The 27,679-nt window shown below is 42.9% G+C and overlaps 1 protein-coding gene across 1 annotated transcript in view; it reads left to right on the forward strand.

Annotated features, from left to right (window-relative positions):
• Positions 1–2,773: 2,773 nt before the first annotated feature.
• LOC132405926 (ras-specific guanine nucleotide-releasing factor RalGPS2-like) overlaps positions 2,774–27,679 on the forward strand; it is a 114,709-nt gene continuing 89,803 nt past the window's right edge. Inside the window, exons 1-5 of the mRNA XM_059990906.1 lie at positions 2,774–2,861; positions 6,363–6,516; positions 8,321–8,431; positions 19,075–19,125; positions 19,608–19,667. Coding sequence (XP_059846889.1) covers positions 6,415–6,516; positions 8,321–8,431; positions 19,075–19,125; positions 19,608–19,667 — 324 coding nt within the window. The 5' untranslated portion in view covers positions 2,774–2,861; positions 6,363–6,414. The remainder of the gene's footprint in view (positions 2,862–6,362; positions 6,517–8,320; positions 8,432–19,074; positions 19,126–19,607; positions 19,668–27,679) is intronic.

Below are 27,679 nucleotides of genomic sequence, written 5' to 3' on the forward strand. Positions count from 1 at the left end.
CCGCACATCTTTGAAATAGGATAATTTCCATTTCTCTAGTGTTTTGCCTCCTTCCAGGTTTTATCTAAAAACCTTTACAGTCTGTAAAAATGTTCCCCTCAAATCCCCTTTAAAACTCCTTCCTCTCACTTTAAACCTATGCCTCATGTTTTTAATACCACTGCCATAGGAGAAAGATTCTGATTACCTTTCACAACTATCTTTTTATAATTTTATAAACATGTATCAGTCTCCTTAGCCTGAGCCTATCCAATCTCTGTCCAGAACTAAATTCCTCACTGATCTCCCTCCTAATTCTTACCCTACAAGCCTGACAATTGTTGCAATGTAGGAAAGGAGCAGCCAATTGGTGCAGAGCCAGATCTCGCAAGCAATGATGGAGAAATGTTGAATGGAACTTAATTATTGTTCTCAGAATATTGGAAAGAACTCTCCTTTTTCTTCCAGATAGTACCCCCTGATTTTCACTGCCCCCTTTGGAGAGGGCAGCACACCCTCACATTGTATCAGTCTGGGTTGTCAAGCCTTTCGAGTGAGAGTTCAACTCACAAGGTACTAACTCTGACCACAGGTATAGCTGACATACTGACACTTTCTTTGCACACTTCTGCAACTCATTAATGCTCTCTTGGAGCTGCCATTGGGCTTGTAACAGCTCCTGTTGTTTAACCCAAAGTTATTAAATGGAATTATTGAACTATGGAGCAAAAATATCCACTGTCACTGACAACCAAATACACCCTCAGTCTGTTATTGTTTCAAAGCTAACAGTCTCTTGGTAAAATGGAATATTGCCCAGATTCATCTTGTTCACAGACATGGCAAGATTCAGCCATTTACCTTTTCCGTCTTTCACCTCCCAGGTTCTCACTTCATTCCCCCTCAGCGGACTTCACCTATCACTTTCTAACTTGCACTCCATCCCCTCCCCACACCACCACATTCTGCCTTCTTTCCCCTTCCTTTCGAAGTCCATTTATTATCAAACTATGTACACATTATACAACCTCGAGATGCCTCTCCATACAGGCAGTCACGGAAACCCGAAAGAACCCATTGAAAAGACCTTCAAGCACGCAATGCGCTGAGAGAAAAACAACTCATGCAAATAACATTCAGAGCAAAAGTGAGTCCACAGACATGAAGTCTGGAGAAGCCAGAGCAGGCCACAGCCTCAGCCGCGGTTCACCGCAGGGCCAAGTAAACATCGCAGAGCCCTCAGGCACAGAGCAGCTGGAGCAGGCCACAGCCAGTCCTGATGAAGGGCATTGACCTGAACCGTCGACTGTTTATTCCTTTGCATAGAGACTGCCTAATGTGCTGAGTTCCTCCAGCATTTTGTGTGTATTCCCTGGATCTCACGTTCAGCTTATCAGACTGCTTTCCAATCATTGGTAACGGGAGGTATTGCTGATGCTGCTATCTCACCATTACTTTGCTCATATATACCCACTCACGTTTGGCCAGGCCTAAGAGGAAAGATCCTTGCATCAGAGTGATCTCTCTCTCCCTCCCTCAATGCTGTGAGCGGATGGGGCCGGACGAAGGTTTAATTGTAGGTTTGGACTCTAATTCAGCTTTTATGACGTGTCCAAGTTCTGGTCGCTCTTTGTTTTGCTACTACTATTCGGCGATTTTTGAATCGAGCGGCCTGCAGAGAATGAACACTGAGCTGAACTGAACTGAAATACCCCTTCTGTATTTTATATTCCATAGCTTTTTTTTGTTGCCATGTACACGATTTTTCTGTGCATGGGGGGGGGGGGTTGATGATTGATGTTTTTCTTTGAAGGGGTTGGTTAAACAGTGCTTCCTTGTTTCATGGCTGCCTGTGTGAAAGACGAATTTCAGGGATGGGCACTGCATACATACTTTGAAGAAGCGAGGTGAGGGAGACGAAACGTGGAACTAATCTGTGGGGTGGGGTACATGGTAACGCACTTCACTTTACCGTACCAGCGACCCCGGTTCAATTCCCCACACTGCCCGTAAGGAGCTTGCACATTCTCCCCGTGACCGCGTGGGTTTCCTCCCACAGTCCAAGGACGTCGCGGTTGCTCGGATAATCGGTGATTGTAAGTTGTCCTGCGATTAGTGTTAAGTTGGTGGGTTGCTGGGCCATGCGGCTGGGCCTACTTGGCACTGTCTTTGAATGAATAAATAAAACTTGGGATTGATGGGTAAGATCAAAGAGTACACCAATAGGGCTGGAGAAAGGCTTGCACAAAGGATAGTCAGAATCTGACTTGTATGACATGAAATTTGTTGTTTTGAGGCTGCGATAACATTAAAATGGAGTACAAAAGGAAATGACCGTTCAGAATTCTGATGATGGACGGGAAGAGGCTGTTCCTGAATCACGGAGTGTGGGACTCCAGACTCCTGCACCTCCTTCTCTGATAGTAGCGATGAGAAGAGAGCAATACCCTGGCTGGCGAGGGTCTTCAGTGGTGGATTTGAGTACTGGCTGGTGGCCGATCCTCCCGGCGTCCGCACCGTCATTGCATTCTGCACTTCCACAAAGAAGTCACCGAGTGCATACACACAATCGTATTTCTAACTAGGTTTAAAAGGAATGTATTATATTTATGACCGTCATTTATACCAACGTATGACTGACCCTGAAAACATGCCCCAGTTAGTCTGTGGTTTCTCGGGGCGCGCTTCTTAATTGTTCCGGGCACTTTGCTGGTGGGGAGGGGGTTACCACGAAGCGTCCGTCAGCCGGGACAGAAGTACAGGGCTCACCAAACTTTAAGATGCGCGAACTCCGCCCGCATCTCCCGCCTTACGCACGCGTAGTTGGGATAACGGGGCACAAGCGTGACTGGAGGCGATCGGAAGTGTGGTCTCGGGGAAAGGTGAGAAATTAACAACCGCTGAAGTTTACTGTGTGAGGGGTCAGTATGCCTGTTTACAGTACGTCGCTCTACAAAGAAAGTAGTCTGAATTTTATTTGACCCCCAGTATTATTGGTGTGAGTATTGTCCTCTCCAGGGACTCTGTCTCAGTTTATTGCAAAGAATTCGCATATTTTCCCTTAAAACATTAACGCTTCTTTCATATTCCCCTGTGTGGTTAAAACTAGAGCCATCCCACGCTCTAAATCAGAATTTGATCATCGTTACAGGTGTATTGGCTACTATGATCAACGAGAATATGTTGATTTGGAAAAACTAATGAGATAGGTGTGATAATTGGAAATTAAGTTGGTTGTCTTTTTCTTGTAGATGTTTTACAAGTGTGGAAAAATCTAAAAACTTAGTGACTTCAAGAAAACTGATTTGTCTACTAGTGTGTTTAACATTTTCTATGTATTTTCCAAATGCTTGGATTGTTACTTTGCTTGAAGTGTTTGTTTGCTGAAATTTAAAACAATGCTGGACGCCTGACAAACAAAACTCAAAATGTTGGAAACGGCAGAGTCCTGGATCTGAAATGTTAGCTGTTTTGTTTCACACAGAATCCACATAAAGATTGTTCCCTGCACTTTGTTTTTCCACTGTCCAGTTTCTGCTTTTTATTTCAAACTTATTAAGGAATGAAATTCTGTAATGTAGCCAGTGGTACATATCTTGTAGTAAGGTTTGATAAGCTTGTAAGTAGCAAATAAACTAAATGGTTTTAATTGCCAAACGTAAGGAATTGCTGGGGAGAGCATTAGAACTATTTTGTTCAGGGATATACAACTTAACCATTGACCATTAAATTAGTGGAAAGTGGATTGAACTGAATTTCCCAATGGAAAATCTTAATATTATTAGTAATAGTGAAAAAGAGTGCTATATCATATGCTTGACATGAAAAGGGCATAAAGCTAAAATGTTGAAAAGATTGTAAGGGTTTGAAAGTACTTTTATTTATGGCCTAGATTATCAGTTTCAATGTATTTTAGATCTCTTCATTAGGCTTCCCAGTTAATCTTTCCAAATTAGCAAGATTTCAGTACTGTTTTAATATAAAAAATGCTTATTTGTCTGCACTTACTGATCTCTCACCTGCTAATTACCAGAATAGTTTACATCCACTGCTCTTCTCAAAGTGCTTTAACTTTTAAAGTCTTTGTTTACAATTGCTTCATGGTGTTTATCTCTGATGCTTTGCCTTTGCCTGTCTCTAACTTCCTCCAGGTGATTTGTCTAACGACACACTCGTACATCGCCTTTAACGATTCCATGCCTTCCTGTGCTAATGCCCTAAATTCAGGAGTGAAAATCAGGTTTGTGTTACCAGTGCTCTGCTGTCCATGTCCTCCCTCTCCTCCTTGTCCCATTCTCTCATTCACTAACCATGTTTGCACTTTATCCCTTTATCCCTTTGTTCACTATCACAGACATCCTTCTTTTATCTCCTTCCCAGTTATGACGAAGGTTCTTCCATCTAATCTTTTTCCCCGTTGATATGGCCTGACCTGGTGTGCATTTCTTGCATTTTCTGTTTTTATTTTACAAGATCAGAAACTTGGCTCAATAGACCATTGCACTTCTCAGTCCTATTTTGAAGATGTACCGGAGGTGAGGGATGGCCGGTTCAGCTTGCTGCTCCATGACGTTTACCCGGCTGTGCGCTGAACTGAGGCTGTGGCTTGGTATCTGTGGACGGGCTCTCTTTTGTAAACTTCAGTTCTGAATGCTATTTGCTTACTTTTGGCGTTTGCAAGTTCTGTCTTTTCTCCCCCTGTCCGCACATTGTGTTTGACAGTCATTTTTATTTTAATGGGTCCTTTCAGGTTTCTTTGATTTGTGGCTGCCTGTAAGGAGTCGAATCTCAAAGTTGTGTGATGTATACGTACTTCGATAATAAATGTACCTTGAACTTGAAACTCATCTTTATCCAAGTTTTATAGCATCTGTTGTATGTGGCTCTGAGTAGAACTTTTCTTTAAATACACAATATTTTACCTAACTAAAGGCTATACAGATACAAAATTTGTTTATTTCAAAGCTGTGTGACTCTGACTGTGAGTGAATGTGCAACAGAGTAATTTTGTGACCCAGAATAATACTTCTGCATTATTACTTGGCTAAAATCTAGTGCTTTGCCCTTGTGTTATTGCATTACAGCCCTGTGGCATTTAGTGCCAGGGTGTAACTGAGGAATGGGTAGGCAAGAGTATTTTATTGACTTTTCTTTAAAAACTGTTTGAAGCAGAAACGTGCTTAACAATCTTGCGGCATGCTCTAATGTCTGTTCCTGAGAAACAGGGTCCCAGCAGGACTACATTACTGAGCAGATTGTGGTGGTCTGTTGTTACCTTGAACTGCACAGCCTCTGAGGTGAGGGATTTGGCAGCAGGAGCATGGCTCAGTAGGTATGGGGTTTCTGTACCAGATTGCATCACAGCCTGGTATGGAAACACCAATGTCCTTGAAAGGAGAATCTACAAAGTAGTGGATATGGCCCTAGTCCATCCTGGGTAGAGACCACCCCACCATTGAGCACATCTACATGAAACAGTGATGCAGGAAAGCATTATCAGGGACCACCACCACCCAGGACATGCTCTCCTCTCGCTCTCCTCTGTCAGGAAGAAGATACTGGAGCTTCAGGACTCACACCACTATGTTCAGGAACAGTTACCCCACCTCAGTCATCAGGCTCTTGAACCAGTGGGGATAACCTTGTACAACTTCACTTGCCCCATCATTGAAATGTTCCCATGGCCTTTGATCTCACCTTTAAGGACTCTTCATCTCATGTTCTGGCTATGTATTGCTTGCTTGCTTGTTATTTCTTTTTGTATGTCCACAGTTCGTCTTTTGAACACCCAAGTTGGTGTGGTCTTCCATTGATTCTGTTATGACTATTCCTCCATTGAGTATGCCTGCAAGAAAATAAATCTCATGGCTGTATATGGTGACATATATGTAATTTGATAATAAAGTTACTGTGACTTGGAAAATGGCAGGTGTGAGTTTGAGAATTGTTGTAAAAGAACAGCTGAAAACATCTGTTTTGTTAGTAACAAGAACATTCACTCTCCAGCAAATACTGGGGGCTGGTAGGGCTCTCAGCAGGTCAAAGAGCGTCTGTTGGAGGGGAATAAACATTTGACATTTTGGGCTGAAATCCTTCATCAGGACTGGAAAGGAAGGGGGCAGAATCTACAAACTGAAGGTGGGGGGAAGTAGTACAACCTGGCAGGTGATAGGTGAGACCTGGTGAGTGGGGGAGGGGGTGCCCAAGTGTCTGGCCCCCTCTCCAGCCATTCAGATTGAGAAGAAAATAGGTTACGATTAAAGTTAAATTGTTGGCCGTAACTTTGCCCTGTAATTTGTATATTTGTTTTTTTTTCTATCGATTGGAAAACTCAAATAATTTAAAATTCTTATGGTTTAATATGTGATATCTTTTCATTTTAGGGCACACCTAATCTACTAATAAGTTTGAGGGAAACGCCAAGAGTTTGCTAGTATGGAACTCACTAAAGAGATGTCTGGGATACGCCAACAGTTTGCTGATATGGAACTCACCGGAGACCTGTCCAGTGACACCACACCAAATATCCGACCAGAGGTGGGCAAATCTTTGTTACAGGGTCACAAAAAATATTTGTTGTGGATTACATCTTGAATGATGATTTAGGGTCGTCTACCCATAGTTAACGTTTCGTTCTCCCTCTTTACTAAACTCAGCTCCACTGAGATTGCAGAGACACGTCCGGTTTGAGGGCTTGGCAGGAGCTGTGCTGAGACACTACTTCCCTTTCATGTAGAGACTGGAGTGAATCAATATAGTCCCAGAATGTGAGGAGACTGACCCTGCATGCAAGGTCATAATTAATTTGAGCTACATATCCCAAATAGTTGTGGACACTCAGACATTTTAGGACACTTATGATTAAGGGGATTGTGGATTTGATGTATAAACTGTTAAGCCTTGCTTACCTGTGCTGAATTAATATCATCAGGTCAGCAACATAAGAAGGCATTTCACTGTTCTGTAAAATGATAGACATTTCATGCACAAAGCACTGAAAACAGCCAGTGCAATGAGTGTCTACTTGACTTGTTTTATTTGTCTCGAACGTAAGATGGAGAATTCAGTTTTCCTCGAGGTACTACTGAGAGATCTTTCACAACCACCTAGGACCAAATGCTTGTCAACCTTCCTCTGATTGCAAGTCGCCTGCCTGTGTTCTGCTTTGAGGCTGGGGGCTTGTCCCTTGGCTGAAGTGACAGGAGTGAGTCATTAGGCTTTGAATTGATAATGTAACTGGGCTGGTCTACACCCATCTTCCCTCATCTCCTGCAATCAGTGATGGCAGCGCAGAGCACAGCCTATTCTAATGCCTGGAGTGAGGGATAATGTTGAGAGGTCTGGTAAACTACGTATACCTGTCTGGACATGCCCCTCTGCTGACTGCTCCTGTGGCTCCTCCCACAGACCCCTGTATAAAGGCGATTGGAGGCACTGCTCCTCCCTCAGTTTCCAGGATGTTGTGTGGTGGTCTCTTGCTGCTAATAAAAGCCTATCGTTCGCCTCCCGTCTCCGAGAGTTATTGATGGTGCATCAAGAGGTTTACATTTGGACCAGATAATTTGATATTTGCTGCAACACACAACATGCTGGAGGAGCTGGGCAGGTCAGGCAGCATCTGTGGGCAAAAGAGCAAAGGGCCTTGGCCCGAAATGTCAACTGTTTAATTTTTTCCGTAGATGCTGCCTGACCTGCTGATTTCCTCCTGCATGTGCGTGTTGCTTTGGATTTCTAGCACCTGCAGATAGTCTGATGTTTGAGGGCTAGTATCTACTGATGTTTTGCAGAATGAGAGGTTTAGTTGCAAAAGAAAATCCTGAGAGAACTTGACAGGGTGGATATGGAGAGGGAGCTTCCAGCCGAGAGAGAATCTAAAACTGAGTCGCTGTCCAAAGCTGAAGGATCGTTTGTTTAATTCGGGCGAAGTGAGCTTTTTTTTCTGAGATGTGTGGGTCTTTGAAACTTTGTTCTTCAAAGGATGACCAAAGCAAAATCTTTGGAATTATTTTGAGATTGGTGTTTCTTTTTGTTTGTTAACTGAACATTATGTGTTGTGGCAGAGAGCATGGTTCTGTAGTTAGATCAGAGGCTGTATTAAAGGAGGGATAGACTCAATTGAAATAAGCTTCCCGACATTACCGTCCCTGTGCACAAATTAGCTGCTATGTTCCCTACAGTGACAACATTTTAAAAACAAAATGTAATATGGAGAATGGATCACAAATCTGGTGTAGGCAATTAAATTAAATGTGTAGAGATTTGTCTGAAATCAGTATCTATTGCAAGATGGTACATCTGGTTAATTCCAGTATTTTGAACCTTAAAATGTCTCTTCTTCCAGAAAAGTCCATCTGGGGCATCCGCGGAAGGTGAATCTGGATCTCAGAACAGCAGGAAGAGCTTCGATCTTGTTGTGTTTAATGCTCTCATGGTGCCCCCAGAGCAGTTTGCAGTAAGTAGAACGAGATGGGAGAAGGAAGGAAGAGCCAAGATGAGTTTGGTGTGAGTTATTGCAAGCGGTGTAGCCTCGGTTGTGGTGAGGACTGGGCCTCAAGCCTTGGGATTGTGTTGTAGCGCGGCACACGAGCCAGGTTGGGATTGGCCATTCCTGTCAGTGCTGCCCTCGGATGGTGGATTGGCGGAATTACAGGCTGGACTGCCAGGAGTCATCAATTTTGTGGGACTAGTCGCTCAGGGTCTTGGACTAAAAACGTGTTTTCTTAAGTGACTATGTTCTCTTTCACCCCTCCCCCTTGCTATTTTGAATGTGCGTGTATGTTTTTGCACCTTGGCCCCAGAGGAACGCTGTCTCATTCGGCTGTATGTATGCATAGTTAATTTGGTTTGAAAGAACTGAATTAGAAGAGCTATTGTTGGGCAGGGTACCAAATAGTACTAGGTGGTGAATCCCTTAGGTCTTAGCCTGCAACTATTTCTATGTATATAGCACCTTTAACAGGGTAAATATGTCATAAGAGAATTAGTAGATAAAAATTAATCATTATAATCCAGGCCTGGGATTTAGGCACCATTAAGACTTCTGCAGCATCAAGTTCCTCCTTTTTATTTGTAGAGATATACTCTAGAATTTCACCTTCTCCTTTGCCTTGTTCTCCACCTACAAAGTCTGCTTCCTTTGAGAATATGGATGAAAAATATTCACTCACCTGTATCTTCTGGCTCAATTTCACCTGTTGTCCCTGCGAGACCCTGTTCTTATTCTTTTGCCTTTATACACAAAACATATTCTGCTTTACCTTGATCCTGGCTCCCAGTGATGCATCATGAACCCCACAATGCCTTCCTAACTTCCTTTTAATGTCATCCCTAAACATTTTATACTCCAGGCACATTTCACCTCTCTTTAGTTCTCCAAGTCTGACCGTCAAGGGTTCCATGGACTTTTTACCCTTGTCTTCCACCCTTACAGGAATCTGTTGACCCTGAACTCATACTATTTCTCCTTTGACTGCTTCCCACTATGCATATGTATATCTACCTGTGAGTCGGTGCTCCCAGTCGTGTCTGGTCTTCACTGTCCAGTCTTCCGCCTGGTCTTGACTTGTCTCCCTTTGATTTAAGACCTTTGCTTGTAACCATTTTGAGATGTATGAAGTTACAGTCACTACCTCCACAATGCTTCCCCACTGAAACTCCCACTTCTTCACTGGCCCTAAGATAAGGTCCCATAATGCTTGTCTTCTCTGGCCTGTCTGCGTATCGTGTCAAAGAAAAATCCTGGCCGTACCTTCGAAGTTGTTCTGTCTCTGAGCTTTTCATTCTGTGGAAATCCCAGTTAATATTTAGAAAACTGAAATCCCCAACCTGTAACCTTATTATTATAGCTCTTTGCTCTTTGCCTGTATAGGAAAACCACAAGCTGCCAGTGGACGTGGTGAATATAGGTTCGATTTCATCTTATAAGGATAAGTACATGGATGGAAGGGGTTTGGAGGATGTGGTCTGGATGCAGATCAATGTAACTAGATGGAGCGCGGATTACATGGGGGCGAATGGTGTTTCTGTGCCGTAGTTTTCTATGACTCTATCTAATCACATTTTCCCTGTTGATAGTTTAGGAAGTTTATGGTAATTCCCCAACTAAGGGCTAAGCCACATAAGGAGAGGGAGATGAATCAACATGAGTTAAGGAAGTAGGTTTTAAAAGAGAAATTCTAGAGGTTATGAGGCCACAATGTGGGAGCAGTTGGATTGAGTAATTGTATGAGATGGGGAGGTGTCATCAGAGGGGCTTTTTAAGATCTATGCGTTGCTAAGCAGGAGTAGAACAGTGGTGCACAGTTTTAGGAGGTGTGAGTTGTGATCTAGGCATCGGAGCTTTGGGCTCATTTATTCTAGTGACACGTAGAGAGGAGGAGGACAGGGTTTCCCCAGTCTGGGGTCCATGGACCCCTTGCTTAATGGTATTGGCTCATGGCTGAGGACCCCTGTGCTGGAATAATCAAGTCTGGAGTTGACAAAGGAATAGAGCAAGTGCTTAGAAGCAGCTGAGTGGACAAGGGGTGGATTTGGTTAACGTCTTGAGGATGGAGCTCATGCGACGGGTAGGATGATTGAACCCTAACACAGGATGAGGTTGAACCAAAACTGCAGAGAGTTAACTTGAGTCATAAACACAAGGGTGTCAAAGGTTACGAAGAGAAGGCAAGAGAAAGGGGGTTGAGAAGGATAATAGATCAGCCATGAAGGAATACCAGAGCAGACTCGATGGGCAGAATGGCCTGATTCTGCTCCCATGACTTGTGTTCTGGCAGGGAGAGGGAGGAAGCTGGTCTTGCGGTCTTATGACAGGGAGGGGGTGGAAGCCGGTAGCCAGGGATTGGGGATTGTAATCTGATTGCAGCGAGTTGGAATGTTCTCGAGGCCGCCGGGATGAGAAGGGCAAAATGGTTGAAATCCAGTGATCCCTCCGAAAGACTTGCATGCTGGAAAGCTGGGTGGGGTTGATTTTCTTCCCAAAAACAACTTTGAGTCTCGTGAACAATGTACTGGAAGATGAGGCAAGGTATATCAGGTGTTGCATCAGCTGGTGTCGGGAAGATGTGTGGGGAATACCAGAATGCAAGGCATACAAAGTGTGAGAACATCAGTCAGATGACGATGTGTAGGGAATATAGAATGCAGGGCGTATTAGGTGTTGGAACTACATCTTTGGTTGATAAACCTGTCAGTGTGGCTTCACTACCTGGCTTTGAGTTTTGTCATATGAGGTTACTGTTGAAAGTGTCCTTTTTGATCTCAAGCATTGTTTTAGGCAGTGAGTTCTAGATCCCACCTTCCCATACCCAAAGCAAATAAATCTTCATACTATTCACACTCTAATCTTCTTGATTACTGTAAATTATCTGCCAAGAGGCATGTGTTAGTCCTTGCTGTGTCTTTGCCTCTCTTGTACTAATTAAACCTCTCTCATTCTCTAAAGAAAATAACCTCCTTCAAAACAGTTGCTCATAAACAAAATCCTGCAACCTTGGTAACATTCTCCTCAATCCTGTCTCTAAAATGATCGCATCCTTCCTGTAGTGTCTTAACTAGAACGGTGTGAAGTGTCTTGTACTTTGTACAGTTCCAGCATGAAGGAATAAGTTTACCAAAGTGAGAGAGGAAAGAAGTACAGATAAAGGAATTTATAGACATAACAATTTTCACAGCCGGCAAGTTTAAAGTATTTATCATTTTGATTTTCTTTCTGAACTGCTGTTTAATTTGGAGCTTGTTTGCCAGTCTGCAGTGTTGTGGAACTGATATTAATTCATATTGCTATGGTACCTTCATTGCACTTGTGATATCCAAAAATGCCCCAGGGTTTATCGGTTATAAAGTGTGTGTTACTTGAAAACAAATCAACGCAGCTGAGGGGCTAAACCAGAGTAGTCGAGCTTCCAAATAATGAATTTCCAAATTGAAAAAGGTATGTTCAATCTTTTATTACAAAACCAGCAAAGACAAATGACGTTGAAGTGATTTTTTAAAAAAAACACGAACTAATAAAACTAAATTAGCAATATAACGGTCTAATAGTGGTATTTGGGATACTAAGCCACCTGATTGCATAATTAGTGATAACTAACCAATACTGGGTGCAATTACTGTAACCAGCATTCCAATTAGCATAATAAGTGAAGTTAGTGGTTAAGAAAACAGAATCATCCCCTGTGGCTAACTCGCTCTGCACTAGACTAGACCAAACCGCATTAAGACAAAGCATGAATGCGTAGCTATACTCATTTGCTTCTACCATGCCCCAACCCACTTGACAGATTACCATAATAACTGCACCAGAAAATAAAATAGATATCATGGGTTGCATGCACCAAATTTGGGCATAAGTGCGATCATAAGACATAGGAGCAGAATTAGGCCATTTGGCCCATCAAGTCTGCTCTGTCATTCAGTCATGGCTGATCCTTTTTTATTAATCTCCTCCTCAACCCCAGTTCCCGGCCTTCTCCCCATAACCTTTGATACCACGTCCGAACAAGAACTTATCAATCTCTGCCTTAAATACACCCAATGATTAATGGCCACGTCCTCTGCTTCAATAATGTTGGCTGGGATAAAATTGCCTCTTTGACTTTAGTACGTTATTATCTATCCAGTAACTTTTGGATGCTGGTGTATAGATATTCAAAGTTTTGCCTATCAAAGGATATAGGGATCAGACATGAGGCATGGGATCAACCAGCTTTTTACTGAATTCCGGAGCAAGTTTGAAGGTCAAGATCATCTATTATCATGTCTTATCCTTGCAGGCAGCCGAAGTGCGACACTTGTCCCCACCCCACCTCCCTCACTTCCAATCAGGGCCCCAAACAGTCTCCCAAGGTGAGGCAACACTTCAGCTGCAAACCGGCTGGGGTCGACTGTTGTGTCTGGTGCTTCCGATGCAGCCTGATCTCCATTGGTGAGACCTTCGTAAATTGGAGGACCGCCTCGTCGAGCCCCTCTGCTCCATCCGCCACAAGTGGGACTTCCCAGTGGCCAAACAAGGCCACCCTCAGGGTGGAGGAGCAACACCTAGTGTTCCATCCAGATACCCTCCAACCTGATTGCATGAATATCGATTTCTCCCTCCAGTGAACAACTTTCTCCACAGAAGTGGAGAGAGTGAGCAGTTTCAAGTTCCTGGGTGTCAAGATCTCTGAGGATCTAACCTGGTCCCAACATATCGATGCAGTTATAAAGCAGGCAAGACAGTGGCTATGCTTCATTAGGAGTTTGAAGAGATTTGGCATGTTAATAAATACACTCAGAAACTTCTATAGATGGACCGTGGAGATAATTCTGACAGGCTGCATCACTGTCTGATATGGGGTGGGGGGTGTGGGCTACTGCACGGGATTGGAAGAAGATGCAGACAGTTGTGAATTTAGTTGGCTCCGCCTACAAAAGTACCCAGGACATCTTTAGGGAGTGGTGTCTCAGAAAGGCAGTGTCCATATCAAGGGCCTTCAGCACCCAGGGCAAGCCCTTTTCTCACTGTTACCATCAGGTGGGAGGTACAGAAGCCTGAAGGCACACACTCAGCAATTCAGGAACAGCTTCCTCCCCCTAGGCCATCCAATTCCTAAATGGACATTGAACCCACAAACAGTACCTCACTTTTTAAACATACATTATTTCTGTTTTTTGCATGATTTTAATCTATTCAGTATATGTATACTGTAAATTGCTATTGTTATTATTATTTTATTTTTCTTCTTGTGTATTATATTAACTGCTGCTGCTAAGTTAACAAATTTCACGACACATGCCGGTGATAATAAACTTGATTCTGATTCTGAGAGGGGTGGTGGGGAAGGATCAGCCATGATTGAATGGCGGAGCAGACTCGATTGGCAAAAGGGCCTAATTTTGCTCCTATGTCTTATGGCCTCTTTGAGTTGAATTGTTTCTGAGATTTCAGCTGTCTGTAATTTTGAGATGTCTGATAAATGTGTGCTGATGCGGCCTCAGTGTCTCTGCAAGCTTTGAATGTGTTTTTTTTAAAATCATTGTACAAAATTGCCAGTAGACGCTGCCTGTGTTCTCAAGAGGTCCAAAGTTCTGATATTTTTGGAAACACATTTAGTTTGGATGCTTGGACATTGTGTCTTGTCCACAGGGGCAAGAGTCGTCAGTTCTGGAGCTGAAACCTAAGCACTGTCATTTCCGTTCTGCTTTCAGTGTCTCACTGACTCACTGTTGTGTGTATTCATTTAGAATCCAAATCAGGTGTGGTATCGCTGACTTGTATGTCATGGAAAGGTCCAGCTTGTCCCTTCAAAAATGTGTTCTTTTTGAGCATGGTTAATTACTGTCAAACAATCCCTTTGTTGAGAAATGAGACCATTCAAAACATTCTGATCTATTCATCACGTATTGTACATCGAAGCATGCAGTGAAATGCCGTCTTTGCGTTAACAGCCAACGCAACCCCAGGAGGTGCTGAGGGCAGTCTGCAAGTGTCACCCCACGTTCTGATGCCAGTGCTCGGCAGGACAACACAGAAAGAACACAGCCGGCCACAAAACCATAGCAGCAAAACAAGCCCATTTGTCCCCATCCTCCCACATCCAACTCCTGGACAGGCCCCCGCCCTCTAAATTTGGGAATGAAATAGCAGTTAACTTTTTGCCTCTTTTTTTCGAAAGGGGTAAGTGGGATTGAAAAGCATTCAGCAAGATACTTTCATACTCTTTCATACTTTCATATTCTTGCTTCACCATCCCTCACCCTGCCCGCACCCAGATATTTAACTTATTTGCTAATGAATCTGTTTCCATAGCCTTTTAGTGGTGTGTGTTCTAAATGCTAACTAATTTGTATTTTTTGTTTGTTCTGTCACTCTGGTTTTTTGTTAATCAACTCTTATTGATGTAATTGGTGATCCTTTAGCCTGGAGGGGGCGAGGATACAACTCCATATCTACATTGTCCACTTCCAATTGTTCTCAGACTGCGGGCCTTGCTTGGGCCCCGCCTGTGGGTATTTAAGAGTCAGCCAGGGGCGGATCTGAAATTGCATGCAGGTTGGACTGGGTTCTGACATTAAGTCATTCGTTCCCTCAAGCTTGAATGAGAAGTTGGTTGACGGTGAGCTTCAAGTCCACTCTTCTGTCTGATGCCCATCCTCTGATATGTCAGCTTTGAATATTCTGTACAACTCAGGATCCAGACTTCCTGTTCAGAATCAACAAAAAAAAATTGACACTCTACATAAAGAATTTTCTCAGCTGTTCTAGGGAACTTTTTAACTAAGTCTTTTTTTTAATCTCTGCCAGTCTGACATGAGTGCCTAATTATAGTTCTGTTATTCCCACACACTGCAAAATTATTCCATGGAGCCAAGCAACATAATGTTTAAATCCAGTCCTTTCTGATTGATCTTTGCTGGGACTTAACTAAACCTTGGATCTTCAGAAACTCATCTAAAGTTCAGAAACCCTTTCACGTTGTGCAGTTTTTGAAGTTTTTCTTTGCTGGAATAGTGCTGTTAAGTAATTCACTAGCTTTGCTTCTGACCTTCAACATGTTTGCTTTTAACCTGATTTCACAGTTAAATCCTTTTGCTAGCAAGTATCGTGCAGCTAAGGTCCATCCTCTTCCTGATCTCTCGGATGCTCCACTCTGCTCAAATCCAGGAGAAGCACATTCAATTTCTGTCTAGAAATTTGGTGCAATGAATCGTTGTTGCCTCTGTTACACCCCTTGGGTTTTCTCCTGTTTATACAGTCCCAGAAGTTTTCCGAAGGTTATGCTTTGGAGTTGATTGTTTAACCTGAATAACTGATTCTTGTTGGCTAATTTCTGGTGTTACCTCAGTGCTTTGTTGTATAGAGCACTGTGCCGACTGGAGAGATCCTAAACAGAGTGTTCAGTTTTCAGAAATGCAAACAGCTCTGCAGGTGCTGGAAATCTGGAGCAACACCCACAAAATACTGGAGGAACTCAGCTGGTCAGGCAGCATCCATGGAAAGGTGCATCTATAGGGAAGGGTCTTGGCCCGAAACATCAGCTCTTTATTCCTCTCTGTAGATGCTGCCTGACCTGCTGAGTTCCCCCAGCATTTTGTGTGTGCGCAGCTTCGCATACAAGCGCCCTTCCTAGTCTGCTGTAGCTGAGACTCACAACTGCACCCTAGATCTGTACAGTTCATAAAGATGTTGTAAGGTGATTGAATAATGTAGCGCTGCTCAAAACTGATGGAAATAATGCCATCCTTGATGGGAGAGCACCTTGCTGGAAACGGGACTGCAAGTGCGTTTATGTATTATAAAAACGATGTTTTTGACTACCATAATCGACTATCTTGCTGGCAAACGTACAGTCTCTGGTAAATAAATTCAGTGATCTCAGGGCTCGGGTGCTGCATCAGAGAGACACCGTGCGTCCTCTGCTTCACTGAATCCCAGTTAATCCCTTCCATACTGGATGCAGCGATTCAGATTGACAGGTTCACTATGCACTGTCGAGGTAAGACTGGCATCTCTCAGAAGCGGAGGTGGAGGAGTGTGCGTCATGATCAACTCCTCTTGGTGCACAGATGTATCAGTGCTGTCCCAATTCTGCTCACCAGACCTGGAATATCTGACAATTAAGTGCGAGTTGTTTTCAGGAGCTTTCAGCGATCATTTTGGTAGTGGTGTACATTCCACCTCAGACCAATATCAGACTCTAGATGATTTGAGTACCGTGATCAACAGGCATGAAACAACACACCCCAACACCTTCACCATTTTAGGGGATTTTAACCAGGCCAGCTAGAAAAAAATCACTAAATAACTACCATCGTTCGTAATACCAGAGGAAACAGCCAGATCAGGAGGTTCGTCGTCTGCTGAGGGCCAGATATATGGCATGTACGTCTGGCGACTTAGCCCTCTATAAGAAAATCAGGTATGACTTGTGGAAGGCCATTTCAAGAGTGAAGAAACAATTTTGAGCAAAGTTCGAGGCAACATTGGATGCGCGTCAACCCTGGCAGGGTTTGCAAGGCGTTGCTCCCTACAAAGCGAAATCCAATAGCAAGAATGGCAGCGATGCATCAAGACCTGATGAGCTCAACACCATTTATGCCTGCTTTAGAAGGGAGATTATACCTAAAGCTGTGAAGATCCCTGCTGCACCCGATGGCAACCGAGGCAGCGATCACAGAGACAATGCTTGGCTCTCTTTCGGGGGGTGAACCCTTGTAGGGCACCAGGCCCCAATGGAGTAGCTGGTAAGGCTCTGAAAACATGTGCCAATCAACTGGCAGGTGCATTTAAGGACTTTTTCAACCTCTCATTGCTATGGTCAGAAGTTCCCACCTGCTTCAATAGGGCAATAACTATACCAGTACTCAAAAAGTTTAGTGTGAGCTGCCTTAATGACTGTTGCCCAGTGGCACTCATATCTATGATGATGAAATGCTTTGAGGGCTGGTTATAGCTAGAATCAACTCCTGCCTCAGCAAGGACCTGGACCCACAGTGATTTCCCTATCACCACAATAGTCTACGACAGACGCAATCTCAATGGCTCTTCATGCGGTATTGGGAACAGCATCCCATGTCAGGATGCTGTATGTTGACTATAGCTCAGCATTTAACACCATCATTCCCTCAATCCTAAGCAAAAGCTATGGAACCTGGGTCTCTGTACCTCCCTCTGCAGCTGGATCCTTGACTTCCTAACCAGAAGACCACAAACTGTGCAGATTGGAAATAACATCACCACCTCACTGACAATTAACACTGGCACTCCACAGGAATGTGTGCTTAGTCCACTGCTCTACTCTCTCTACACCTATGACTGTGTGGCTAGGCATAGCTCAAATACCATCTATAAATTCACTGATGATAGATACAACCATTGTTGGCAGAATCTCAGATGGAGTCAAGAGGGTGTACAGGAGCGAGATATACCAGCTAATAGAGTGGTTTTGCAGCAACAGCATTGCATTCAACGTCACTAAGACCAAAGAGCTGATTGTAGACTTCAGAAAAGATAAGACAAAGGATCATGGGGGATCACAAGTGAAGTGAGTGAATAATTTCAAGTTCCTGGGTGTCAGGATCCGAGGTTCTAACCTGTTCCCAACATATCATTGCAGCTAAAAAGAAGGCAAAACAGTGGATATATTCCATTAGGAGCTTAAGGAGATTTAGTTATTCACCTAAAACACTCAAACTTCTATAAATGTACCATGGAGAGGATTCCGACAAGTTGCATCGCCGTCTGGTATGGGGAGGTTTGTGAGGTGGGCTACTGCATAGGATCGAAAAAAAGCTACAAAAAGTTGTAAACTTTTTCAGCTCCTTCATGGGTACTAGCCTCCATTGTGTCGAAGACATCTTCAAGGAGTGGCGTCTCAGAAAGGAGGTGTTCGTCATTAAGGACCCCCCATTCCCCAGGACATGCCCTCTTCTCAATGTTACCATCAGGGAGAAGCTACAGAAGCCTGAAGGCATACACTCAGTGATTCAGGGACAGCTTCTTCCCCTCTGCCATCCAGCTTTGGAATGGGCATTGAAACCATGAACACTACCTCACTTTTATTTTTTCTGTTTTTGCACTATTTTTAACTTAACTATTTAATATGTGCATATATACTTAAATTGATTTACTTATTTTATCCTATATCATGATGTATTGCATTGTGCTGCTGCTGCTAAGTTAACAAATTTCATGGCCTATTCCAGTGATATTAAACCTGATTCTGAAGTGAGCAGAATGAATCTGGTCGTTAGATAAAAGGTGGGGATGTATGAGTGTCTGGGAATCTCTTGTTTAACCAGATCTTCATGTTTAATCAGATATTCCACTGAAAATAAAAGGGAAATGGGGAATGGGAATAGAAAATGAAGGCTGGGAAAGTGCAGTATTCAAGGCCAAATGCCTTGGGGAGAATTTAGAAGACTTGGTTTAACTCAGAGTGGAAGCAGCAATTTCCAGTGCATAGGCATGATATCCATTTGCTTGTGAATTGCTGGTGGTGCAATGTAGAATTAATGGGGTTGCTTCTCGTTGATGCTTTGGTTTGCAAAAGGATTCTGTTTTCACATTTCGTGCTTTACACTTGACGGGTCCCTAATTCTGGTTTATTTTTTCAGAGTCAAATCACATTGCTGGACGCCACTGTCTTCAGATCGATCCAGCCTGAGGTATGTTCCATATCGGGGGAGGGCTGCCTGACCACTGAGTACTAGAAGTAAGCTTTGTTGGTGCTCCGTTGTGGGCAGCTGTAGCTTTCTAAGTTAGTCTGGTATGTAGGTATTCATGGTAAGGTGAGGATTTGGTGCCATATTTGGGTGGTAGAGAATGTCTTTCATCTAGACTTTGTTATAGTATAACTGACCCAATTGCCAATTTCTGAGGGTAACTCTACCTCTGTGGGTCCAGAATCATACAGGCTTCCTTTCCTAATGTTGTTTTTTTAAGCACAGCTGAATAATTTCATGAGTACAAGTCCAGATTGGTTTAATGAACTAAATGCACCACCCGTGGGGTTTAAGCCCGTGTCTCCGGCCTCCGGATTGATGGCTCGAAGTTTAAAAGTTCAAAAAAAGTTTAAAAGTGAATTTTATTTTATTAACAAGTACATATACATAACCACATTGTACCCTGAGATTTATTTTTCCTGCAGGCATACTCAGTAAGTCTACAGAATAGTAATTACAGCAGGATCAGCGAAGGATCAACCAGAGTGCAGAAGACAACTGTGCAAATGAAATATAAATAAATAGCAATAAATAACAAGAACATGAGGTAATGAGTCCTTGAAAATGAGATCATTAGTTGTGGGAACATCTCAGTAGATGAGTGTAGTTATCCCCTTTTGTTCAGGAGCCTGCTGATTGAGGGTTAGTAACTGTTCTTGAACCTGGTGGCGTGAGTCCTGAGGTTATTGTACCTTCTACCTGATGGCAGCAGGGAGAAAGGAGCATGGCCTGGGTGGTGAGGATCTTTGGGCATTTCATGAGTTTTGATATCATTCTTAACCATTGTGCTACTGCTCTAATCATCAGCATGGGTGAGGATATGCAATGAATTCTTGTATACACCTCCAGGTTGGGGAAAAATGCCTAGCCACAGGTTAGATCAACCTCCTGGGAAGAGGAAGAGACCATTCCTCGTTTCTGACTAGTTAAAATGTAAATCTCAGCACCAGTTGCATGCATTCACTCAGTACCCTTTTGCACCCTTAGCAACCAAACCTCTTGTGATCTTGCCCTTGAAAGCTCAAGTTGAACTTTGGTGTCCATTGATCTTTTGTTTGGCGGGTGGGTGCTGTGGGGATGATAGGAGAGTAGGTGAAGGATGGATGGGGAAGGGAGTCCTGTCCAACTCGTGTGAAGTTTAGGGAGAAATATAGGATCATTAACTGCAGAAAGTCTGTGTGAAGCAGCTCATATGAAGGACTCTGTGTATTCAATCTCCAACAAAGATTAATAGTTGGACACACTGATAAAGGCATTAAGTTGAAATGATAACAAATGGCTAAGGCAATAAATTAATGAAATGGTTCAGGGGCAAGGAAATGAACTGTGTCTATCCCTTTTCCCTGGAGGTTGTTCTGGAGAAACTGGGTTAATTCTTCTTGGAACAAAGAAGGTTGAGACAATAAATGATGCAAATGCATAAAATCTTGACTTATTTATATAGGGTAAATAGAGCCATAATCTACAGGAGAAAATCGATAAAGAAGGTTGAAACATACAGAGGAATGAAAAGAAACCTTTTTGGACCCTCTGTTTGTGATCTGGAACTATGTGTGTGTGATCTACTAAAACTGTGGGCCAAAGTATTCTAAGCTGAATTAGATGGACACAAGGGGAAATTAATTGCAAGATTATGGGGCAGAGGTTGGGGAGTTGGACTAAATAAATAAAGCTTCTCCAGGGAGCCTGCATGGACCTGATATTACAAAAGGACTTTGATTTTATCGGATGGAAGCATAATTAAACAGGCAAAACTGAAGCAAATTGATTTCATTTTGAACAGATGTGGGCCACCCATCATCTTACCATTTCTAACTTCTGAAGAATATTTCTAAGCTGTTGGAAATCTAGTTTTAATGAAGGCACTTGAGCATCTCTACACATTCACGTCTGTGGCAGAAAGAAAAAGCAATGGGAAAGGCTGATGGAAATGTGACCTTTGTATCCAAGTGAATGGAATGGAATATAAGCTTCCACTGCACCAAACCTTGATTAGATACCACATGGAGCAGCTCGCATTAAGAAGATCATATTGGTTGGCCTTGGTGATAGACTCATTCCACTGAGATGCAATACTGAGCATCATAGGAAGTCATTCCTGCCTGTGGCCATCAAACTTTACAACTCCTCCCTCAGAGTGTCAGACACCCTGAGCCAATAGGCTGGTCCTGGACTTATTTCCACTTGGCATGATTAACTTATTATTATTTACAAAGTTGTAATTATTTATGGTTTTATATTGCTATATTTCTACACTATTCTTAGTTGGTGCGGCTGTAACGAAACCCAATTTCCCTCGGGATCAATAAAGTATGTCTGTCTGTCAATGCAGGTTGGCCAGATTGATAACAGAACTCGTGAGATGACGCAAACTAGGATTATATTGCCTGAATTTTAGAGGCTGAGGAAAGTGGGACTGATAACATCCATGTCACTGGATGTTTGGGATGTGACTGGGGGCAAAGTCAAGGAATCAGGACTTCCTGTAGTGAAATTAAGAAACATTTAATACAGTGTGAAAGAGGCCCTTCTGGCCCTTCGAGCTGAGTTGCCCAGCAACCCCCAATTGAACCCTAGCTTAATCATGGGACAATTTACAATGACCAATTAATCGGTACATCTTTGGACTGTGGGAGGAAACCGGAGCACCCGGAGGAATCCCTCAGGGTTATGGGGAGAATGTACCAACTCCTAACAGGCAGCAACAGGAATTGAGCCCATGTCACCTGTACTGAAAAGTGTTGTGCTAACCACTACACTACCGTGCCGCCTGGTAACATTTGTACATGCAGAACATAGAAGTAATTTGAAAAACACTTCTACCACTGTAATAGATGCCAGGCTAATTTTTTTAAATTTTATATCTGAGATTGATGGAACTTTTAAAATTTGAAGGAATATAAAGGAAAAGGGAAAATTTGGAGACAGTTCATATCAGCCACAATCTCATAACTGATGGGTCTGTCTCAAGGGGCTGAATAACCACCTCTAGTATCGTTGGTCAGCTATTGTTATGGCCTGGAGCTTTATGGGCATCTTGGGAGTGAGGATAACGGTAGAGAATGTGGCTGTCCTCTGATTTCAGTTGTATTGGTCATCTCCTGTGATGAATGCAGCCCGGTAAGTGGTTTCTTTCACTGTTCTAACAGTGGTATTGCTATGGAGAGTAAAACCCTGATTTATCGGTGCTGACTGACTGCTTCAGTGAAATACACACTGATGAGTGTATTTCTGTCCCATGGGAAATTATTGTGAAACATTTTGCTTTCCCACACTTTTTTAAAAAGTAGTGATGGGGGAGATTAATAATATTTTGCTGAGGTTTGTACAGTGGCGTATCTAAGGTATGGCAGATATGGCACGTGCCCTGGGCGCCTCTGAGCAGTTTCTGTTCAAGTCAGACAAGCTATCCTTGGATAGTGATAAAAGAATTTTCTTCAGATGTATGATCTGTCTTTGATTATCATGGGTGAGAAGCACTAGGATGGCCTTATTTCAGAGCATTGTGTAAGAAGACCGTGAAACATTTCTTCACAAAGAAGGAAAGTGGAACTGAAGAATGGAGGAGACGAAAGTCTCCAAGAAGTCAAGAAGCCAAGAAGTCGAGCAAGTTCTTCATCCCCTTCTTCGAAAAGCCTGGAACAAGTAGTTCGACACATTCCAATGGAATCGCCTGCACCTGCTACAAGTTTGTTAGAATCCGAAGGTGGATCAAGTACAAATGCATCGTGAGCCGAGGAAGAAGTCAAGTCAGATAAATACGAGTATGACGAGATTAAGTGCGAGGCTGCCACAGAGAACGTGGACATGACAGGAGCGGAAGACGATGGTGGTGGTGTTGAGTTTATTGACAAGATTTTACCTGACGAGATTGAACCTGACGTGATTGAACCTGACAGCACTGAACCTAGTGAACTGGATGGTGTCAAAGAGCCTCGAACTGTCATACCAGAAGTGATTGAACAGCATGGCATTGGACTTCTGAAGTTTTGACAAAGATACTGGAAAAGCAATTCTGCTTGACGTGTTGAGAACAGAAATAATAAAGCTGGGTTCGAAGTATTTCGAGAACAGTGAGGGGCCTTTCCTACCAACAAATAATTGCTCAATGAACAAAACTTAGTTGAAGAGGAAACTGGGAAATGGTCGTGGTGAGGAAGTGACTTTACTCATGGCTGGTCTGTTTCCCTTCTTAAAAAGTCTGCATTTTGTATCCATTGTCTTCTCTATTCCCGGTCAGATCATTAATCTTCATTGGAGCAGGAAAGTGGATTCAACCAGTGGAAAGCACCTGAAAGGATTAGTGTTCATGAAAATGCCAAGAATCATCGGGAATGCTCCACATAGTGGAAAGAAATTTAGCTGAAAACAGAGGAGTTATTGACACGTATTTCAGTCACAGATTGAGAACGAAAAGCAGAAGTGGTGAGATATCTTGACGAGAATCATTCACTGCATAAAATTCCTTGCAACTCAGGACCTGGCTTTGCTAGGACGTGGAGTCACTTCAGCTAGAAGGTGACTCCAATGTGGGGAAATTTCCTTGGCTTACTGAAACTACTGGCCATCTTTGACCCTGTCACAAAAGAACACCTCAGTCATTTGGAAAGTCATCATGGATCCACGTCTTATCATTCACCGGGTGTCCAGAACAAATTCATCCACATGGTGGCATCCATTGTTCACCAGAGTTTACTGAGAAGCATTCGTAAAACCAAGTACTATGGTCTCATGTTCGACTTGACTCCTGATCAGGCACACCGTGAGCAGATGTCAGAAGTAGTGAGGTATGTGGAAGTTGATTCTGAGAGGAAAACAGTCCATGTTAGAGAGTCAAACAGAAACACAGAAAACCTACAGCACAGTATAGGCCCTTCGGCCCACAAAGCTGTGCTGAACATGTCCTTACCTTAGAACTACCTCGGCTTACCCATTGCCCTCTATTTTTCTAAGTTCCATGTACCTATCCAGGAGCCTCTTAAAAGCTCCTATTGTATCCGCCTCCACCACCACCGGCCGCCCATTCCACGCACTCACCACTGTCTACGTAAAAAACACCCCTGACATCTCCTCTGTACCTATTCCCCAGCACCTTAAACCTATGTCATCTCCTGGCAACCATTTCAGCCCTGGGAAAAAGCCTCTGACTATCCACATGATCAATGCCTCTTATTATCTTGTACACCTCTATCTGGTCAGTTATCCTTGGTTTTATCCAGATAAGCCAGAATGATGTTGAGAGCTTGGTTGACATCTTGAAACAGTAGAGAAGGACAAAATGGAGCTACAAGATTGTCGGTCACAGTGCTATGACAACACTGCTGTAAATTGGAAATTTTCAATCTTTTTTTTACGATTGTTATGAGGAGTTGTAGTTTTTTCAATTATATTGTGTATATACAACAGCGTAACATTTTACCTATCTGATTTTGACAATATATACTTTCTTTTTTACTGCTGTTTATATGTTTTCTTGTATTATCTGTTTGCTAAACTTCTCCTCTGATTTGTATATTCTTTACTGGAAATCAATAAAAAGATTGAATGAATGAACACTGCTGTGATGGCTGGACACAGAAGTGGTGTTCATCAAAGAATAAGTGAGAAAAACAACCTGGCAGTGTTTGTGAATTGCAACAATCACTCACCTCAACTTGGTGGGTGTACATGCAGCCAAGCAGGATATAATGATGGTCATGTTTTTTGGAACCATCGAAGCTCTCTACGTGTTTTTCTCTCGACTCAAAACACTGTGCCTGTGGTTGTTAAGTTGGAGTCTGAAACCAGGTGGAGTGCAAGGACAGAAACACTGAAGCCGGTCAACAAGTACCTTGAGGAGATCCGAGTTTCTGATTTTGCTAGGATTTTGGAACAAAGTACTCATTCGCATTGACTGTATTCAAAAGAGGCTGCAGGATCCTAGCATGAACTTCCACAATGCTGCCCTCGATTTGAAAGCCCTCTGAGATCTTTTTTTTTGATGAAAGAGAAATGTTGGTCAGTGAGTCACTCGAAGGAGGAGTCTGTCTCTGTCAAGAATGGAATATTGAAGTTGAAAGACTTCAGAGACGAAAGAAACAAATGGCTGATGAGAACTCGGGAGACACCTGGTTAACAGCAAAGGAGGAAATGGAAAGAGTCATGAAGGGAACACTCGACTGTCTTCATGGAGAAATGGACGAAAGGTTCCCTCGTTTGCATGACACTGACACCAAGTTTGGGTTTCCTCTCGATGTCGAGGGACTGTGTTACAGTACCAACAGTAATGACCTAAGTGCGAAAATTTGGGCAAACTGTACAGCTCTGATGTTGATGGACAGCAGCTATATGAAGAAATTTTGGATTGCCGAATGTTGCTATCGCGGCGGGTCAACATGAAAATATCAAGACCTGAAGAGCTTCTTGAATTTATTGTTCAGTATGGAGATGAGAGCGTCTTCCCCAATCTTCGCATTGCTATTCAGTTAATGCTAACCATCGCAGTTTCCATCGCCAGCTGTGAGAGATCATTCAGCAAGTTAAAACTAATACTTTTGTATTTGAGAGCCTCCACGGGTCAAGGCAGACTCTGTGATCTTGCTCTGCTGAGTGTAGAAAGAGAAGAAACTGGAAAAAACTGACTTTGATCACATCATTGACCAACTTGCATCAGTAAAAGCAAGGAAGGTGCAGTTATAATTTTCATGTAATTCCATATTTGTTAATTAAAAGATTAACAAGCTTGACTTGTATTTTTGAGCTGATATTATGGTAAAGTTATCTAAAAGATGTGTGTCAGATATTTGGACAGGGGCACAATTTCAGTGCTTGCCATAGGAGCTGTTTTCTGTAGATATGCCCCTGGGTTTGTACACTTTGCTTGGAATACGATTACGTTCCTAAGACACAGAAGCCTGTCCTTTTGAGAAGGTTGACTCAAAGTTTTTTTGCCCAGAAACCATGAGCAAAGCTAGTGCATCAAAACAGCAACTATAAAAAAGCAGCCCTTTTTGAAAACTACTACTCAGGAGTATTATCAAACCCAAGTTTGCATTGAGTCGTGATGATGCTTTAAAGGAGTTGGACAGTTACACACTGGGAGCACGGTGACCTCGTGCTTGTCACAAACACAAGATTTGCAGATGCTGGAGATCCAGAGCAACACACCCAAAACGCTGGAGGAACTCAGGAGGCCAGTGCAGCATCAATGGAAAATGGTAAACAGTCGATATTCTGGGTCAGGACCCTTCTTCAGGTCCCAACTGGTAATTAAGAGCCTTAAGCCAAGGATTAGGGGACATGTTCAAATAACACTACCACAGTTTAATTTAAATCTGGAAAACAGTCAATCTCATAGAAGAACGCAGTGGGTCAAACGGCATCTGTTGTTGGGAAGGATAAGATAAAGATGAACCTTTTTAGCTGATGATAATTCAGGTCAAAACCCTGAATCAGGACTGGGAATGGAGAGGCGAGATTGCTAGTATTGAAGAGGGGAAGAAGAGTGGCGAGACCGGAGCTCGAGGTGACAGGTGGACTGAAGAGGGGTGTGAGATAACAGACAGGTTCTGGCAGGTAGGGTAGGAGCAGGCACAGTGGAAGGAGACAGAAGATATTGAGAAGCAGATGAAGCAAGGTGTGGGGTGAAGAGTATAAAGGTGGGAGGCAGCTGTTGGTGGGAGATAAGCCAAAACGGGGAGAGATGCAAGGCCGCTGAAGCGCACGTGTGTATGTGTAAGGTGGATGAAGAAGAATGTTGGGGGACTTTAATTTAAATTCAACTAGTTTAAACAATTTAAAAGTGGAAATGGCAACTGGATTACATTTTTTTTTAATTAATCTTGATCACAAGGACTCCTGGCAAGAGAAATCTGACATGTTGTGCACTTTATCCAACATGTGATCCAGTATGTTTGTGATGGGCTGAATGGCCACGTCCTGTGCTGTAAACTTTTGATTTGAAACTTCATCAGTTTAGAGTTTTGTAAGTTCAAAGAGTGGTGGAGTAACAGATGTCTGGGAGGGATTTCAGAATATATGAATGTCAATGTTACTGGTTAAATTAAATGGATGCTTCTATAGGAACCTGAGTTAATTATACAAATGGAAATGGCCGAGTTTATAAACTAACCGGGGCTCCAGCATTTATAATGGGGCTATTCAATGCAATACTCTGTTCAGATTGTTTCATGATTTTGCCTTTTCTCATCAATGCGCTTATCTCAAAAATGTCCAGTGATTCTAATGCCCGGACTGTTTATCTATTGTTTCTTTCTGTTGTACATTTCATACCTCCCCATAGTACATCAATCTCCCTTATCCTGATCTCATCATTGTGTCATGGCTTGGAATATTTGCAGTCTCACTCAGTAGCTGATTGGAATCCAGTTTACGTAGCCCTTTGTATCATCTAGCTCGCGATACCCTTTGTAGAGACAGAGTATGAGAACGGGTCAGTGAATCAGTGTCGATCACTTCACACTAATCCTACCTGATTTTGCTGCATCTGTTTTCTGTT

Source organism: Hypanus sabinus, chromosome 16, assembly GCF_030144855.1.
Source record: "Hypanus sabinus isolate sHypSab1 chromosome 16, sHypSab1.hap1, whole genome shotgun sequence".
Classification (NCBI taxonomy): Eukaryota; Metazoa; Chordata; class Chondrichthyes; order Myliobatiformes; family Dasyatidae; genus Hypanus; species Hypanus sabinus.